Source organism: Hemiscyllium ocellatum, chromosome 8 (assembly GCF_020745735.1).
Source record: "Hemiscyllium ocellatum isolate sHemOce1 chromosome 8, sHemOce1.pat.X.cur, whole genome shotgun sequence".
NCBI classification, from domain to species: Eukaryota; Metazoa; Chordata; class Chondrichthyes; order Orectolobiformes; family Hemiscylliidae; genus Hemiscyllium; species Hemiscyllium ocellatum.
The window spans coordinates 96942103-96961837 of NC_083408.1; the positions used below are offsets into that span (position 1 = coordinate 96942103).

The 19735-nt window shown below is 39.2% G+C and overlaps 1 protein-coding gene across 1 annotated transcript in view; it reads left to right on the forward strand.

The window, feature by feature from the left end:
- vrk1 (VRK serine/threonine kinase 1) overlaps window positions 1-19735 on the forward strand; it is an 81658-nt gene that overhangs the window by 11676 nt on the left and 50247 nt on the right. Inside the window, exons 2-3 of the mRNA XM_060828562.1 lie at window positions 2267-2426; window positions 13527-13582. Coding sequence (XP_060684545.1) covers window positions 2267-2426; window positions 13527-13582 — 216 coding nt within the window. The remainder of the gene's footprint in view (window positions 1-2266; window positions 2427-13526; window positions 13583-19735) is intronic.

Consider the following 19735-nt stretch of genomic DNA (forward strand, 5'->3'; position numbering starts at 1 on the left):
ACACCGAAATAACAACCCCTGCTCTTCAAGTAGTGCCTTGGCACCTTGTACATCACCTGAAGAGGAAGACAGGGCCTTAATATAACTCCTTCTGCAAAAGCCAGCACCACCTTCAAAATCCAAATTATCATCAACAGTCTCAAGTGTAATTTGAACCCACGATCTTCTAACTAAGAGGCAAGAATTTTTTTAGAGGGGATAGACTGAAACTCTCAATGTCTTGAATGATAGGGAAAGGAGCAGCATAGGAAGGCAAAAACCATTTCCTACGAATTGTGAAGGAATCACTTTGTGTTAAAGGAATAAATGGGAAATCAAAGCTGGAAATAATGCTTATTGTTAAAATTTGTCGACGATAATCTGACATTTTATTTCTTTAGTGAATGAGCACAAATAATTAAGCATTGTCTTGCCATACCTTTCAGTTTGGACAGGACTGTCCAAATCCTAGAGGATCAGAAAATTCGAAAAATGACTCCATTCTACACAATGTTAACTCCGGAATTATAAAATTGTAGACCAATGAGCATTGGGAAATTGTTGATAGGTATTATGAGGCACAATATAAGTAGTTATTTTGTGGGATATGAGTTCATTGTAGATTATCAACATTACTTTGACAGCACCAACTAGTCTAGACCGATTTTTGGAAGGAGGCAGTAAACTTCGAAAAAGCATTTGATTTGACAATGGTTATCCATTACATTGCAAGAGATTGCTAAAGCAACATATGTGCTGGAAATCTGAAATGGAAGCTGAAACATCTGGCATTCTTGACATCAGGTTGCACCTGTGGAGTGAAATGTAAAGTTAACATTTCATTGGTTGATCAAAAATATTCAAGGCCCAACAAACTTTAAGCAAGTCCTGAAGTAAGGAATGGGAAAAGGTGGCAACAAAGCAGAAGATCCGTGATAGAGTGGGAACTAGGGGAATTTAATGACAAAAATGAAGTTACAAGGCAAAAGGAAATGCTGACAGCCTAATAAGAAACAAGAGATGAGTCTAGAATAAGTGTAAATGTGTATTATAGAATTTTCACCAAAAGCTGTTGTCAAATAAAGTGGAAACATGTGTCACAAACAATAGGTGAGGTACTGTTCCTTGTGCTATCATAGAGTCATGCAACATGGCGATGGACCCCTCGGATGACCTAGTCCATGCTGATCATGTTCCCAAACTAAACGAGTCCCAACTGTCTGAATTTGGCCCATAGCTCTTCAAACCTTTTCTATTCATGGATGTAGGTTTGCTCACAGAGCTGGCACCTTTCAGCTCAGCGAGCAAACCTACATCCAGAACCTCAACCTGAGCTACAAATCTTCTCAAAACTCGCTTTCCTATATTCATGTACTTATCCAAATGTCTTTTAAAAATTATAACTACGTGCACATACCACATCCACTGGTAGTTCATTCCACACACTCACCACCCTATATAAAAAAGTTGCCCTTCATGTGTCATTTTAAAAACTTTTTTGCACTCTCAAACTCAAAATAGTCCTAGCCTATTTCTACACCTCAAATCCTCATCCCTGGCAACATCCTGGTAAATATTTTCTGGCTCCTCTCCAGTTTAATCATATCCCTCCTATTACAGGACAACCGGAACTGCACACACTACTCCAGGAAAAGCCACACCAATGTCATGACGTTCCAATTCAAAAGTCTGAATGTTGAAGACAAACCTGCTCAATGCCTTCTTCACCAGACTGTCTGCCTATGGCACAAATTTCAGAGAATTAATTACCTGAGACCTTGTTGCAAGTAAATTTGCTGCTGTTCTGCCCTACATCACAGTGGTCCCTACATTACAGTGGTCACTACACTGGAGAAACAATGTCAATTGTCAAGTAGTTTGCAATTTCCTGATACTCTGAAAGGTGTTGAACAAATGCCAGTTTTGTTGTACAGTATTCCATCAAGTATGGACTTCATTTATAAAACTTATGGAGGGGAGAAAAATTGTTTTCTTCTGAAGGAATGGAATTTCCTGCGCACCAGAGGTTTAAAAAGCAAATGACATACTGAGTTACTGATGTATCTATTAACAGTCATCCTGTCTTAGGAAGGTTGTTGGAATTTAATTATCTCTTGGCCTAGAAATTATTTGTAATTAACATCATCTTTCTGCTTACAATGTTTTAACTGTTTGAGGATTTGCTTGGTTACTCTCAAAGTCTTCACTTCTGCAAAGAAAGGTGTTAATTATTCTTCTGCCTTTAAGTTTTCTGAAGGTATTCACACGAAGTTTTTAAAAATTTCAGATGCCTCCCAAACGTGTTGCAGCTGTCAGAACAAGGGCTCCACCCAAGAGAAAGATGGCAGAGGAACTTAAACCAGGGGAAGTGCTGACTGATACTGCCAAGAAGCAATGGAAAATTGGGAAGCCAATCGGCAAGGGTGGATTTGGCCTCCTGTACCTGGGTAAATATAGACAATGGGCCTCTAGCCTCTCATTTGAGAGGTAACGTATGCTAACTGTCATGTTGGCTCATCCCATGCCTGATGCATAATGTTTAACAGCTCACTGTCTGATAATTATAAAGGCAGTTTCTGTTTCTAGTGAGGGTCAAGGAGCTCAAGTACTCGTTGCAAGCGAATTTCTCCGTCCGGGCTTAAAGGATGATCATCCAGTGATGTTTGATTTAAAGGTAGTTTATTGCTAAGTGGATAATGGCAGTTTTCTGTTTATAGTATGTCAGGACTTTACAAATTGAAACCGTTTTCTTCACGTCTAAGTCAGTTCCATTTGGTATAATAAGAAAATTATAATCAACTTGTATTCGTAAAGCTCCTTCAACATAATAAAACATCCCAAGTTTTAACGAGCATCTTGCACGCAAATATACAAATTGTGAGCAGAGGTAAGCTGTTTGTTTCTCGAGCATTCTCTATGATTTATTAAGATAATGCCTGATCTTCTGTTTTGACATTGATGTTGTTGTCCATCCCCAATAACTTTGTTTCTGCTATCTAACAACCCATCTTAAAAATACTAGAATCTTGCTTTCACTTCCTTCTGATACAGTTCCATAGTAGAATAACCGTTTGAGGGGGAAAGAAAACTCTACACATCTATGTTTAAGGTAGTAACCTTTAATTTAAAAATAACCTAGTTCTGGACAGTCCACAAGAGGAAAGCATCCTTTCCATTTCTATCTGGCAAGATCATTCAGGATCAATGCTCACTCTTCTCAGCTCTTCAATAAGGGTGTTACATTAACTTTTTTCCAGTCCTCTGGAAGCATCCAGTGATTCATGAAAGATCGCCACCAATAGCTTCATAATCTCCTCGGATATCTCCTGCAGACCCTGTAACATGGTCCATCCGGTTCAAGTGATTTATTCACCTTGGACCTTACAAAGTTGATTCAAAGTACCTGCTTAGTTCCGGTACCATTTCTTTGTGCCCCATTGCCACTCCTTCAGCCTTATTTTCCTACTGTCCAATGCACACTTTTGCCTCTTATCATTTATATATCTAAAAGCACTCTTGCAGTCTCTTCTATTATTTATTAGCTTGTCCTATTCATCATCTCTTGCCTTATTGCTTTCTCAGTTGTCTTGTGCTTGTTTTAGGAGGTTTCTCCCACTAATTTTCACCACACGTTAGCTTTTTCTTTTGCTTTTATGCTGTCCCTTACTTCCCTTGTCAGCCACTGTTGCCTCGTGCTCCTTTGAGTATGTTCTTTTTCTTCCTTGAGTTAAATTTCTGCTAAGACAGCCAGGAACTCCTGCCATTGCTGTTGCACTATTTTCCTTGAAAGGCTCCCTTGCGATGAACTGACCAGCTCCTTCCTCGTGTCTTTGTAGTTACCTTTACTCAATTGTAATACTGTTAGATCTGATTCTCCCTTCAGTTTTCCCTCAAGCTGAAGTGTGAATTCTATCATAATTATGGTCACTATAAGCTCGGGTTTCTTCACCTTAAGTTCCCCAATCAGGTCTGCCTCATTCAATGTCACCATACCCAGATTTGTCTGTACCCTCATGGGCTCTCCCTCAAGCTGTCCAGGAAAAACAAAACTCCAGATATTCCACAAATCCCTTTCCTTGGGATCCATACCTACCTGATTTTTTTCCAATCAGTCTGCATATTGAATACTCCTATGATTATTTCAATAGTGTCTATCTTACCTGTCTTTTCTATCTCCTGATTTATTTTCTGTTTCCATGCTGACAACTGTGGGGGCTTGTACATAACTCCCATTTTGTCTTTATTTCTTTGCGGTTCATTAACTCTACCAACATAGGTTCCACCTGTTCAGATTCAATATCATTTATCACTGCCAATTAAATTTCATTTTTTTTTTAACTAACAAGGCAGCCCTCTCCCCTCTGCCCATCTACCTGTCCTTTTGGTATGATGTGCATCCTTGGATATTTAGTTCCTAGCTCTAAAGCCCTTGTAGCCATGTCTCTCATATCCACAAATACCTGGCAGTTTCAATTTGTGCTGCAGGCTCATTTATTTTATATCTTATGCTGTGTGCCTTTGAGTACAACACCTTCACTCCCGCTTTGACTGCCCCCTTCTCATAGTTGTGCCCTCATCTGTGCCTAAAGTTAGATTCCTGAACCTTTCCGTACTTTGTTGTATTACTTATTCTGAAAACTTGAATAACCTCTGAGTCCTAACCCCCCCCCCCCCCGAACTTTTTCCATAATTTTCCATGCAACTGAACTCCCCTCCACACTTCAGTTTAAAGCCCTATCAGCAGTCCTAGTTATGTTATTTACTAGGACTCTGGTCCCAGCATGATTCATGTGGACCTTTTCACAACAGAACCGCTTCCTTCTTCCCCAGTGCTGGTGCCAATGATCAATTAATTCAAACCTGTTTCTCCCAGACGAATCTTTGAGCCTGATGTTAATTGCTGATTGTATATAGATTTACTCGTGGCTTAGATTGTCATCATGGATAATCACATTTTTGATTCTGCTTTTTAATTTCGCCTCTAGCTGCTCATATTCCCTCAGCAAAATATCTTTCCAGTTATATCTGTATGGGCCACAACAGCTGGATCTTTCCCCTCCCACACCAAGTTTGTCTGCAGTCCAGATGAGTTGCAGACCAACTTGGAATGGGTTAGGAAAGATCTAGTTTTTGTGGTCCACACAGATATAGCTGGAAAGATGTTCTGCTGAGAGAATATAGTCCACCTGAATCATGCTGGGATCCAGAGTGGGCACCAGGCAGGCAACGCAGTCTTCAGGACTCTTCATTCTGGTCACAGGGGTCTTTCTATTCCCCTGACTATACTATCCTCGATTACAGCTACATTTCTCTCTTTACACCCCACTGCCCCCCGAACGGATCCCAATACCATGGTGCTATGGTCAGTTTACTCATCCTTCATACAGCTCCAGATGTCATCTACACCAGGAGGAAGAACTTTAAAGCTGTTAGAAAAGCTCAAGGACTGGAGTCTCCATCAGCATGATACTTCTACCTGCCTTGCTTGTGTGTTGTCCCTGGCCACTAACCAAATTTGAGGTAATTAATCAAGTGGTGTGATTACCTGCTGAAACAGGTTTCAGATTGTTCCTTTTCTGCTGTGTCACAGTATTTGAGTCTCAGACTCCAGGTCATCACCTCTGAGTGAGGCGTCCTTAAGTAAACTATGCTTGCTGCAGATATGTCACTACAATCCACAATGGGTTCTACCAGCTCCCACAGCATGCAGATTCAATACATTATCTGGCCATGCAATTCTGTTTTGTTCACTTAGTTAGAATTTGTTTTTTTTTTAATTTCCTATTGGCCCTTTTGTTTGTAACCTGTAGATACTTGCCTATTTACCTTTGATGTGAAAGTTACCAATAATAGTCAAATTAGAAATTATAACCAGCCAGTGAACTTGTAGTTTTCCTGTAATGTCACACTCTCTTGTGTTGGGTTCCCAATGCTGGGCTTCTATTTATTCTATTAAAAAACAGAATCATACAAAATTATAAGCCCAAAAAGCACTCTTCCCCTCTGCACTGAATTCGCATGCCTCCAGATTTTCTGAACCATATTTTCACTCAGACTGTTTCACATTCTGAATGTGATGTCTCCTACTTAACTGTGTGCAATTTACTGGTTTGAGATACCCAAAAGACCAAAATTAAATTAGTAGTAATATTTTGGGGGCTCATTGAGATTACAATGATAGGAAGGGGGAAAGTTGCAAAGTGATCTGCAGACAAATGAGAATTTTAAATTAATTTCAGTATCGCTTATGTTAGGATGAGATGTGAAGGCTCAGTTAGGGTGCTTGAGGATTACAAGGTAGCCAGGAAAGACCTAAAGAGTGAACTCAGAAGAGCCAGGAGGAAACATGAGAAATTGTTGGCGAATAGGATCAGGGTGAACCCTAAGGCTTTCTATAGCTATTTAAGGAATAAAAGAATGATGAGAGTAAGATTAGGGCCAATCAAAGATTATAGTGGGAAGTTGTGTGTGGAGTCAGAGGACATGGGGAAGCACTAAATGAATATTTTTCAACAGTATTCACTGTAGAAAATGACAATGCTGTCAAGGAGAATACTGAGATACAGGCAACTAGACTAGGTGGGATTAAGATTCACAAGGAAGAGGTATTAGAATTCCTGCAGAGTGTGAAAATAGATAAGTCCTCTGGGCTGGACGGGAATTTTCCTAGGATCTTCTGGGAAGCCAGGGAGGAGATTGCCGAGCTTTTGACATTGATCTTTAAATCGTCATTGTCTACAGGAATAGTGCCAGAAGACTGGAGGATAGCAAATGTGGTTCCCCTGTTCAAGAAGGGGAGTAGAGACAATCCTGGTAATTACAGACCAGTGAGCCTTACTTCAGTTCCTGGTCAAGTGTTGGAAAAGGTTATAAGAGATAGGATTTATAATCACCTCAAAAAGAATAATTTGATTTGCGATAGTCAGCACGGTTTTGTGAAGGGTAGTTTGTGCCTCACAAACCTTAGAGTTCTTTGAGAAGGTGACCAAACAGGTAGATGAGAGTAAACCAGTTGATGTGGTGTATATGGATTTCAGCAAGGCGTTCGATAAGGTTCCCCACAGTAGGCTGTTGTATAAAATGCGGAGGAATGGGATTGTGGGAGATAAAGCAGTTTGGATCAGTAATTGGCTTGCTGAAAGAAGACAGTGGTGGTTGATGGGAAATGTTCATCCTGGAGTCCAGTTACCAGTGATGTACCGCAAGGGTTTGTGTTGGTTCACTGCTGTTGGTCATTTTTATAAACGACCTGGATGAGGGTGTGGAAGTGTGGGTTGGTAAATTTGCAGATGACACTAAGGTTGGTGGAGTTGTGGATAGTGACAAAGGATGGTGTAGATAGATAAGCTGCAGAGCTGGGCTGAGAGGTGGCAAATGGAGTATAATGCGGACAGGTGTGAGGTGATTCACTTTGGTCGGAGTAACCAGAATGCAAAGTACTGGGCTAATGGTAAGATTCTTGGTAGTGTAGATGAGTAGAGAGATCTCGGTGTTCAGGTACACAGATCCTTGAAAGTTGTCACCCAGGTTGACAGGGTTGTTAAGACGGCATACAGTGTTTTAGCTTTTATTAATAGCGGGATCGAGTTCCGGAACCATGAGATTATGCTACAGCTGTACAAAACTCTGGAGTATTGTGTACCGTTCTGGTCACCGCATAAAAAGAAGGATGTGGAAACTTTAGAAAGGGTGCAGAGGAAATTTACTAGGATGTTGCCTGGTATGGAGGGAAGGTTTTACAAGTAAAGGCTGAGGGACTTGAGGCTATTTTCATTGGAGAGAAAAAGGTTGAGAGGTGACTTAATAGAGACATATAAGATAATCAGAGGGTTAGATAGGGTGGACAGGGACAGCCTTTTTCCAAGTATGGTGACGGCGAGCACGAGGGGGCTTAGCTTTAAATTGAGGGGTGATAGATATAGGACAGATGTCAGAGGTAGTTTCTTTGCTCAGAGAGTAGTAAGGGTATGGAATGCTTTGCCTGCAATGGTAGTAGATTCGCCAACTTTAAGTGCATTTAAATCGTCATTGGACAAACATATGGACATTCATGGAATAGTGTAGGTTAGATGGGCTTCAGATTGATATGACTGGTTGGTGCAACATCGAGGGCCAAAGGGCCTGTACAGCACTGTGATGTTCTATGTATCCTTGATCAGGTCCACAAAGGCCACATCTGAACTTTTCTTGACAGCAGAACTTCGAATCCTGGCAGAAATGGATGAATGGTAACATTGTAAGCATTATCTTAAAATTAACTTTCAGTTTGAGATGAGCTTGCTGCAATTCTCATATGAAGGAGGAAGGCATCTTTGCTGTTTGCTAACAATGTATATTAGTCTGTTCTATTCCTGCGGTGAACATTAGAGTTGATTGTACTTTTTTGCAAATATTATCTCCTGTAGCTTGTGAACTCTTGCTTAACAATAATCTTTTCTAGCTTAGATAAGGGATGAAAAATTAATTAGAAAGCATTGAAATGATCATTGACAGCAGTTTGGTGAGATCCATGAACTTGGTCATCTCGATTCCAGATATAAATACAGGAACTACTTTATTGAAGGTTGGCTGAGCGTTAGGAATGTTGGGCATGCCTATTCTTCTTCCGTGACCAGTGCTCACACTTCACTTACTAATGTGGTGATCCATATACCAATACTGTCTTGATGAGTCACTGCCATTCTTTGAGGTTCTCTGAAATTGGCAAAGTTAACAACTATCAATACTTGGTATGTTAGATCAGTAAGCATTACATATTAAGCATTAGCATGTGATTTTACTAACTACTGACTGGGTGTTTAGAAACAGTGCAGTTTGTAATTGTATTTTCTAGGAACCTAAAACAAATTATGCATTTAAATAGGTAACACAATTATACATTCTCCTGAAGTTAATCAGTAGTTTAATGTACTAGCCCCCTCATTTTTTAAATTTGTTTTATTTATAAAGTTGTCATTAATGTAGTTAACAATCAAAATAATTCTTAAATGTTGAACTACCTCGCATCTGAAAATTCATTGTAATTTTAAAACTTGTTTGACTTGTGTTTGATTCCTTGGTTAGGTAGTTTAAACAATGAAGAAAGCAAATAAACCTGACTTTTAAAATGGGAAATAAATGAGTCTGACTTAATCAGCTTGGTAACTAAAGAATACGGAAGTAAATGACATGACTATAGTATGAGATGTATTTGGGAAATATAGTTGTGGAGCTCAACTTAGGATTAGGCAGAGGATATGAATGTATAAAGTAGGAACAGAAGTTGGCCATTCAGCCTCTTCCAGTCTCCTCATCATATCAAGATGTTGGTTGATCTGAGTATGGCCTCAATTCCACTTTCCTACCTACAGGGTCTGGGAGAATGTGTGTTTCAGCAGCACAATTTGGCTATAATGTTTCTGAAGAATTAGGGAACGATATTTTTGAGAATGCTTACCTCCATTAGCAATTCCAGCGGGGATTCTCCATTAGCAATAGTACAATTCCAGCAGGGATTCTGTGTATGTGCTGATGTCAGTGCCAAAATCTCCGTGCTGATCTGTGCATGCGCCAGTGTTTGTGCCTTTCTGCACATGTGCTGTGCCCCGCATGCATGGTATCGGTGTCGATCTTTGTTCCATTCTGTGCAAACGTGATGTCATTGCCAGTCTTCATGCTGTCCTGTGAATGCACTGGTGTCAGCTGCCAACAGAGCAGCTTCCTGTGCAAGCTACTGTACAGCAGCAGCTTTCTTAATTTTTTTTATATCTACGGTGTTTACTTTTGGTTCATTAATACATATGATTTCAACCTTCATTCAGACTGTGCTATACTTGGCATTAGATTTTTGAGCGATCGTGAGTGATATTTAATGTTGGTCTGCATCTAACCCCACTTTTCCCATAGGCTCCATTATTTCTACTATGCAATTTTCTATTAAGTGAGGTTTCATTGGAACGCAACTATGGTGTTATAGGAAACTATCTGTATTCCCAATACCCTTTGACTACCTCATTCATCAAGAAGCTAGTTACCTTTGCCTCAAAAATATCCAAGGACTTTCTTCCTCAAAGGCAATGGAAGAAAACTATGACTGAGAAAAAGTCTCTTTCATCTCCATCTTACATGGGTCCTCCCTTATTTTTAAGCCAGTTCTCCTAGGTCTAATCTCTCCCACAAGCAAAATTATCCTTTTAGCATACATTCTGGCCAGTCCCCTCAGTATCTTCAATTATTTCAATAGGATCACTTCTCGTTCTTCTAAACTCAAGTAGATACTAGCTCATTTTTCCTGTCCAATCATTCCTCATAAGATGTCCCCCATGAATGCAGCCATGCCCTCACATTTGCATTTCAGTTGAGTGAACTCTGAACTATTTCTATAATTTGTTGTTTAAAAACTGCACACAGTACTCCAGATGTGGCCTCATCACTCATACACTGTAGCATAGCATCCTTCCTTCTGTGTTCCCTTGGAACAAATGACAATGTTTCATTAACCTTCTAATCAATGAAAGGTAGTTACCATACATTAATTATTCCCCAAACTGAAGACTGTTGACTCCCTGTGGGCATTCATTTGTCTCATTGTATTGGATGAGGTGATTGAGCATTGCTTTAGAACAGCTCACATTTGTACCTTTAGCAAAGGAAAAACAGTGATGCAGCATTTGTTATGAAAATAATACATCAAAAGATAGCTGAATGTGGAATCAGATTCTGTCATTGAATTCCTCATGTTGGCATAGCCATAGAGATGTACAGCACGGAAACAGACCCTTTGCTCCATACTGACCAGATATCCCAACCTAATCTAGTTCCATTTGTCACCACTTGGCCCGTATCCCTCCAAACTCTTCGTATTCAAGTACCATCCAGTGGCCTCTTAAATATTGCGATTGTACCAGCCTCCACTTCCTCTGGCAGCTCATTCCATACAAGCACCTTCCTCTGCATGAAATATTTGCCCCTTAGATCTCTTTTATATCTTTCCCCTCTCACCCTAAACCTATGCCCTTTAGTTCTGGACTCCCTCACTCCAGGGAAAAGACTTTGTCTATTTATCCCATTTGCCCCTCATTATTCTATAAACCTCGATAAGGTCATCCCTCAGTCTTTGCTCCAGGGAAAACCGTTCCAGACTATTTAGCCCCTCCTTGTAGCTCAAATCCTCCAACCCTGGCAGTATCCTTGTAAATTTTTGAACCCTTTCAAGTTTAGCAACATTCTTCCAATCTTTTATATGTGCTTTGTGAAAAGGTCTGAAGGAACTTGTCGACCTTCTTTCCTGATTACAAAAAGCCAGATTTCTACGAAATTGAAAGCATCAGTAAATGGTCGATGTATAAAATGAGATGCAAGTCAAATTTCAAAGCATAGCTATTTGTATATTGCATTCTGCATGCTGCAGCTCAATAATGCAATTTGCTAATCTCACAGAGACAAGTGACGATTATTCACTCTGATAGTGTGGACCATACTAAAAGTTGTTATTGTTGTCACATCTGTTTATGCTGTTGTTGTTGATTTGCCCCAGTCTAGTGCATATGGTCACTGTCATCCAATAATATGAGGTTTAAGTATTTTCCACTGGGAATGTAGGAATAAATAATTTGTTCCTTTTCTCATGTTGCAACAAACACGTGTGATTTGCATGTTGATTCCTTTTGTAATTCCTCTAAATTCAGATGACTAATAAAAGTCTAAACGTCGGAAAAATGGCCAGAAGGAGTTTGAGTCAAATCATTTTGTTTCATGGTTTTGGGGAATGTTTTCCCATTCTCGTTAAACAAAATACTATAAAATATGCGTGTGTTATTTTAAGAGACTGTAAAAATTGCTTCAGCTACAGTGTTAACTGGATTTCTTTAGTTTGTTTGGTCATGCCATCCTACTACTTGAGACATTGACATGAATATTAGTTACCAAATTTGCTACAGGAGCCTAATTTGCTTTAGGTCTGTCATTCCTGATGAAGGACCTTTGCCTGAAACGTCGATTTTCCTGCTCCTTGGATGTTACACCACTCTCTAAGCCAGACTTAGTAATCCTGGGACCTTCAAGCTGACTTGACAATAATTGAACTTTCTCTTTCTCTTCTCCCAAATGGTAGTCACTTGGTTCCACAGGGTATGATAATTAACATGCTATAATGTAATATGTGAAGTTATTTTGATTTGGAATGGGTTGTAAGAATATAAGAAATTTGAAGAGGCGTTGGCCCTTCGGCCCGATATAATTGCCATAAGATGTCTTTACTCAAATGCACAATTCCTTTGCAATAAAGGTAAATGTACTTTCTGCTTTTCTATTCCAAGCTCTAGCTGTATATTAATTTTGATTCTTGTATAGAGAACCAATATTTTACAATGTTTCTCCATTTAAAAATATAGTTGATTATTCCTACCAAAGTTGGTGATTTCACTCCTTTGCATTTCTATTTTCTTTCATGCTCACTTAACCCCACTATTCGTTTGCAACTTCTTTGTGTCTCAACAGCTTTCTTTTCAACTAAGTTTGTATCACAGCATTGTATCCTGTTCCCTCATCAGTAATTGGAATGTTTTCGGTCTCAAATACTTAGAATGTGTGATCCTTGTGGCACTTCACTAGGTTTCCACCAACTTGAAAATGAACAGCTTAATTATATTCCCTGGTTTCTGTCTACATATAATCATGCTAATCTCCTGTGCTCTACTTTGAATATGACCATTTGTGTATTGCTTTACTGAATGCTTTTTTAAGAATCTCAAGTATGTTACATTCACTATCTTGTTAGTTAAAGCCTCAAAACTCTAAAACAGATTTTGTCGAGCATGATTTCCCTTTCATAAATACATGTTGAGTTCACCCAGTGATATCCGTCTTCCGATTACTATTATCAGGCTAATTGTTCCGTTGTTTCCCTTTTGTTTCTCTCTATCCTCTTTTTGAGTAACAAGTTTCCTTTTTATCAATTCCCAGACAGCACTCTAGGACCTTGATTTCTGAAAGATCAATGTATTCGCTATTCCTGTAACAATGTTTCTTAAAGCCCTAGTTTATGGGTCTTCAAGGCAAGGGGATTTATCAGTTTTTAGCAATTTATCAATTTGTTTCATACTATTGATTTAATACTGCTAAGTATTCCTGCTACTTGTTTTTCCCTCTTTCCAGATTTTTGTCTTCTGTTATAAAGATAGAAAAGAACATTTTTCTGACATCTGTTCTGTTCCCTTTTTCCCCATGAAAATGTTTCCTTACCCTGCTTCTAAGGTTTCACATCTGTTTTTAACTAGTTTCTTCCCTTTTTCATACCTGTGGAAGCTTTAACAATCAGGTACTCACTATTGCTAGTCTATTCCATATTAAATGTTTTCTTCCTTTCTACTTATTGGTTATGTATTGCCTCTGGAATCCTCCTACTCCTCAGGCTTACTACTCTTGTTATTCTAATAAGCCTTTTTAAGTCCAATATTATCTTTAACTTTTCTGTTAGTTGTGATTGAGCCACGTTTTGATGAAATTACGGAACTGATATTTCAGTTGACTGAAATTAGGTCCATATTTCAACTTTGTTTTGTTTTTAGCTGATGAAAATTCTGACAAAGCAGTTGGAAATTGTGCCTCATATGTCATTAAAGTGGTAAGTACAAGCACACTTGCACCTTTTATGCTGACATGTGAATTATATTGAAATACACTAGTATGCTTAACTTCTGTCATTTCTTCTTGAGGCTGTCAAATGCTGTGTTTAGTTAGACCATGCCATGCCATGCCTCGTGGGAAAATATGTGCAGAAAACTAAATCTGACCTCCAAGCACTGGGCTGCACACAACAACTTTGAGACCCTGAAGGAAAGGTAAATGGTTGATTCTGTTGAATGGTTCCCAAAGTAGACTGTCAAAAGACATTTTTGGTAGTGTACCTCCTAGCCAGAGTTGTCATACAAGCACCGTGATTTAGCTTGGATGTTGGTGAGAAAGATCCTTCCTGTTATATCATTCACATACATGCAAATTCTCAGTGCCATTGCATGCTCTTCTCAGGCCACTTGATGGGGAAAGAGGTTGCTGCCTGTCTCCTGGAATTTGTATTGTGAAGAACATCTGTGTAGAAATGTATAACTTTTTGACATGGTTCATTATGAGCTGCTCTGTAACTCAAAGCTCTTCTGTATGAAGTGATCCCAGAGGCGTGCATGAGACAAATATCAGCTGCTGCTGAAAGGTCATCAAATTGGCTAGAAGTGCAATTTGGTCTACCAATAATTTGTTAGCATTCCTGTAGAAAGAGCTTTCCATGACGGTTTCAAACTGGAGCATTCCAAAGCCCAACACTATATATTGAGGGGCACTCCAAACTTTATGGACCAATTGTCAGAAAGACCGAAAAGCAAAATGGTGCAAATGCTGGAAATCTGAAAGAAAAACAGAAATTGCTGGTGAAATTCGGCAGGTCTAGCAGCATCTGTGGAGAGAGAGGAAAAACAACCAACATTAAGGGAAGGCAATGACATCGTGGTATTATCGTTGGACTATTAATCCAGAGACCCAGATAATGTTATGGGGACCTGGGTTTGAATCCTGCCATGGCAGATGGTTGAATTTAAATTCAATAAAAATAATCTGAAATTGAGTCTAATGATGACCATGAATCCATTGTAAGTTGTAAAACAAAAGCTCATCTGGTTCACTGATGTCCTTTTTAGGGAAGGAAACTGCCACCCTTACGTGGTCTGGCCTACATGTGACTCCAGACCCACAGCAATATGGTTGACTCTCAACTGTCCTCTGGGCAATTAGAGATGGGCGATAAATTCTGGCCTAGACAGCGGCGCTCTCATCCTGTGAATGAGTGACAAAAAAAAGTCTGACCTGTTGAGTTTCTCTTCTCTTTCCATGCCACAAAGGTTCAATGAGGAAAAGAGAGAATTTAATGCTCCCCTACGTTGGGACATGTGTAAACATTCCCTGGTTGTATTTATTAGTAAATGTGTTCTGTGAATGTAAATAGCATGTTAATACATCTAGAATTCTATGTGTTATATTGGACTTAATTGGATCTATATTGCACTGTGAACTGCTATACTTGAATTGCACTGTAATATGCCTTAACAAATGCTGTAAGTTCTTCAGAAGAATGTTCTGCTTGTATCAAACATCTGGTTACTAGTTAATCTGAACAATCCAGATTGCTTTGAGAAAAACTGATTTTTGACAGTGGAACCGCAGAAAAGTGTCCTCTTTTTAAAAAAAAAAGTTTAAGATTTGAAGCTTTAAGACCTGGTCTGAAAATGAGTAGATTTGTCTTTCAAATTGGGTAATACTTGAATTTTGTGCAAGTTTACTCCCTGGATTTGGCAGGCTGTATCATGGAGCATATAATCCTTGCAAGGCTGGATTATGTATCTGTCTATCCATTTATTTGATTTGTACATCTCAAGGATAGAATTGATCAGTTGTGATTGTGATAATGTGAAACAGACATTTTGAAAAAAAAAACAAGGCTGCTTAGAATTTTGCTGTAATTTTTTCTTTCAATAATCCCACATATTGTGGGACTTGCACTAAAAGAGAAGCAGGAACCCCTACGTTATTGCTACCATTGTGCCTCTGCTGTCCGCCTGCCTGCCTGAGAGTTGTTTTATCAACCTTGAACTGTATTGCTGTGCTGGCTCAATGAACAGATCTTGTTTATAAACCAGCACCCATAAAATTGGGCTGCTACCACATAAATATTAGTGTAAAGATTGTTTCTTTTTCTTTGTTTTGCTTCACGATGAAGTCTAAATTAAAGTCATCTCAGAGGCTTGGTTCAGGCATGCAGGAGTCATTATTTTCTAAATGCTAACTGTACAGTTTAACAGATGAGAAATATTCTGGGATTGGCCATCTCCTGCAGCAATTCTCAGGTTTTTTTTCCTTACTTTTCTCTGGATTGTCCCTCATGCTTAGAACCCTGCAAGCACAATGTGATTTCAGTTAATTTTCTTTTGGATGAGTTATTTAGTTCATTTTCATCCCAGGATTAATTAATATTGAGAGGGGGTTGGCCTGGTAGAATCTATTACTGTAGCAGCTTGTATAGGGCAGAGGGGTAAGACAGTTGTTAAAAGCAAATTACTGCGGATGCTGGAATCTGAAACCAAAAGAGAAAATGCTGGAAAATCTCAGCAGGTCTGGCAGCATCTGTGAAGAGAGAAAAGGACTGACGTTTCGAGTCTAACTGACCCTTTGTTATAAGATCTGACAAAGGGTCAGTTAGACTCGAAACGTCAGCTCTTTTCTCTTCTTACAGATGCTGCCAGACCTGCTGAGATTTTCCAGCATTTTCTCTTTTGGTTTAAGACAGTTGTTGTAGGGTTAAAGCATGTGGCTGGTAAAGCCAGGGAAATTGCCCATCAGAAGATTCCGTCTCTACTAAATGTTTGAAATGCCAGGGCTGGCTCTAGAGTTTTTAGTAGACCGTTAATACATTGAGTACAATTACCTGTTCTGTTGTAGGCATTTGGGACATTTGGACAAGTAGTATCAGACTGTGATGTTGCATTGATGACGTTGGATCATGTGATGTTTGCAAATGTATTATCTTTTTTATGGTTGGCTCCCCTGTACTTAGGAATCTTTATTAAGGTTTAGTGCCAGCATCTGTTAAAGAGGGGAAACAGAGGGCAGAAAGAAAAGGAGGCCATGCTCCTCTTTTCTCCCCTCAGTCCTCAATCTCCCTTGCTCTTGATTCCACAGTTAGCTTCTACCTCTTCCCCCAACCTGGAAACACTGCTTCAGAATGTGAAGGCAGGGTTAACCGAGGCTTTCAAAAGAGAATTAGATCAGTATTGAAACCTAAAATTGGCTATGCGATGAAGGTAGCAAAGTCCCACGAGGCAAAATACTTTGACAGACAGCCAACGTAGGTAGAATGTTCTCTAATGCTGTAATCATTCTGATCCAATGTATATTTTTACCATTGCTTCATATGCTAAAGCAATTTTTCCTTGGTGAAGAAAATAAACAGTTGTTACTTTGACTTGATTAATTTTCCCTTGGGCATTCCCGCCTTTAATGCCTCAATTGACTTCTAACCCATTGAATTAGCATTGAGACAATATCTTTGACTAAATGATGCTATTCTGTTGTTTTTACCTGTTTGATTAGGAGTTACTGAAAAATGTGCTAGTAGGACATTTTGTAATTCCTGTCAAATCAGATACAAAGTGTTCTGATAAGGCTAGGTTTGAAAATTAGACACATCGCTTTCATAAATTAGTAAAATGGTCATTTAAAACTAATGCTAAAATCTCTTTCAGTGAATGTTTTTTGGAAAGTTGTGTTTTGGTTGTTTTTGAGTAGTGTGGTAGTAGAAATCATCTGGTTTGTTATGCTGTGCAATTCTTCTGGGCCTCATCAAATGGATTGCTGTAATGGCACCATAGCCACTTTATCATTCATCAATTATAATATCAGCACCAATTTTATCTTTAAAATTTTATGTCAGATAATGTTCGGCAATGGATAAAACGCTCTTCAATTCATTTACCACTGCATTTTCAAAAGTTATAATTATTTATCTTTGGCTACATTTCTGCACCTACTGATCTACTCACTTCCATATTTAATGTTCTAATCTCCTTCAAGACAATTACTGTCACACTGGCCATCTCACTGATCGCTTATTTCAAATCGTTTAAGTTCACTGAATACAAACTTGAATGACTTTGGCTTTCAGCTGGTTTAATCCTGTCGCAACCGGGATCTGGCTGGACCACGTAAAGCACTGTCAGATTCTGCTCTTATCTGCCAAAGGTGAATGATTTCTGATCATTCTGGAAACAAGTATCAGCTTCTGTTCTCTAGTGTGTACAACCTTTAAAACTGCTCCCCTATTTCATTGGCCCTTGCCTGCAACAACTAATGTGAGATACTCAGAACTTTGTTGGACGAATAGTTACTTAAAACACTTCAACTGTCTGTGCTGGTTCACCTCCTCACCACCTTCACCAGGCTAAAGCCCCCAAATCACTGCTGCCTATCGCTGACATTTTTGTTGTTTCTATGCTGTTTCTCTGGAACCCTCCATGCTCACCTTGTCTGAGATGAGTCGTTAATGAGACAAACCACCTTGCCCTTATCCTTATTGCTGATGACCCAACTTCCATTCCTGAAATTTCTCAAATGTATATGATTTTCTGTACTCTTTAATACCTCCAAATAAGCTTCCACCTTTGTTATAGTGCAGAATGAGCTCTTACCAAAGTCAAAATTACATCTTAAATAGCTTTGCTGTTAGTAAATCCATTCTTTCATCCCCTTTGTCTATAACCTTTGGCATGGTTAACGATTCCACTCCCCTCTATTGTCTTTCTTTCATCTCTGAATTGGGTTAAATTGTATACTTATGATTCCATTTCTTGTATATCAATTTATAGCCATAGCTATAATAGCTTACATTCCGAATTCCTTGTGGTTGTTTTTCGATTCCTCAAGGCACTAACCTTGTCCCATTCCTATATCTCATGTATGTGTAGTTCCTTCAAAGCAAGTTCATACCATCCATTTTCACTCTATGCTGGTCAACCCTATCTCATCATTATGTCTCGATTCTCCTCTGACTATCTGTCACATTGCTTTATGCAACTCACTACACTAAGTGGACATTTCCTCCAAGTAAACACTTCAATATTGGGAAGACTGAAGCCTGTATTCGGTGTGTCAGTCTCTCTTTCAAATGTCCAGCGCCTACCACTGACTGCCTCTCTCCTTGACAATTGGGTCTGTGGCTGAACTGGGCTGTTTGCTTGATTGAGGTAATACTTGATCCTGCAGTGAACTGTATACAATATATATACACCATGATGCGAACTATCTGTTTTCACCATTATCCAACTTGGTCTCAACTCATCTACTAACACTATGTCTTTGTTGCCTGGAGTCTTGACTGGTTCTGACCTATCTTCTACATTCAACCCGCCATAAACTTGATGTCATCCAAATCTTTGTTTCCTAACTTGCAATAATTCTTGCTCATCTATCTGACTTGTGCTTGCTGACCTACATAAGTTCATGGTTAAGCAATGCTCAATTTATATTTCTCGTTTTTATTTTCTAATCCTACCTTCCTATCTCCATTCTCTTTCAGCCATATCAGTTGCTGAGATTTTTGCTATCCTTGAATTCTGGGCTCTCGAGCATCCTTAATTTCAAACAGTAAATTGAGTAATCACTCATAAGTATGCCTAAGTCCTAAGCTCTGCGATTGTCTAAAAAAATCCATCTCATTGATGAAACTCAGAATCATGGAGATGTACAGCACAGAAACAGAACCTTCGGTCCAACTCGTCCATGCCAACCAGATATTCCAACCTAATCTAGTCCCACTTGCCAGCACCTGACCCATATCCCTTCAAACTCTTACCATTCGTATACCCATCCAGATACAATTGCAACATTTAAAAGGTATCAGCCTCCACCACTTCCTCTGGCACCTTATTCCATACACACACCACCCTTTGCATGAAAAGGTTACCCCTTAGATCTCTTTTGTATCTTTCCCCTCTCACCCTATGCCCTCTAGTTCTGGACTCCTCCACCCAAGGAAAATACCTTCTCTATTTGCCATATCCATGCCCCTCATGATTTTATAAATCTAGTTAAGGTCATCCCACAGCTTCCGATGCTCCAGTAAAAACAGCCCCAGCCTTTTCAGCCTCTACCTGTAGCTTAAATCCTCCAACCTTGAAAACATCCTTAAATATTTTCTGAACCCTGATAATTTGACTGAATGTCTCTGGATTATTAT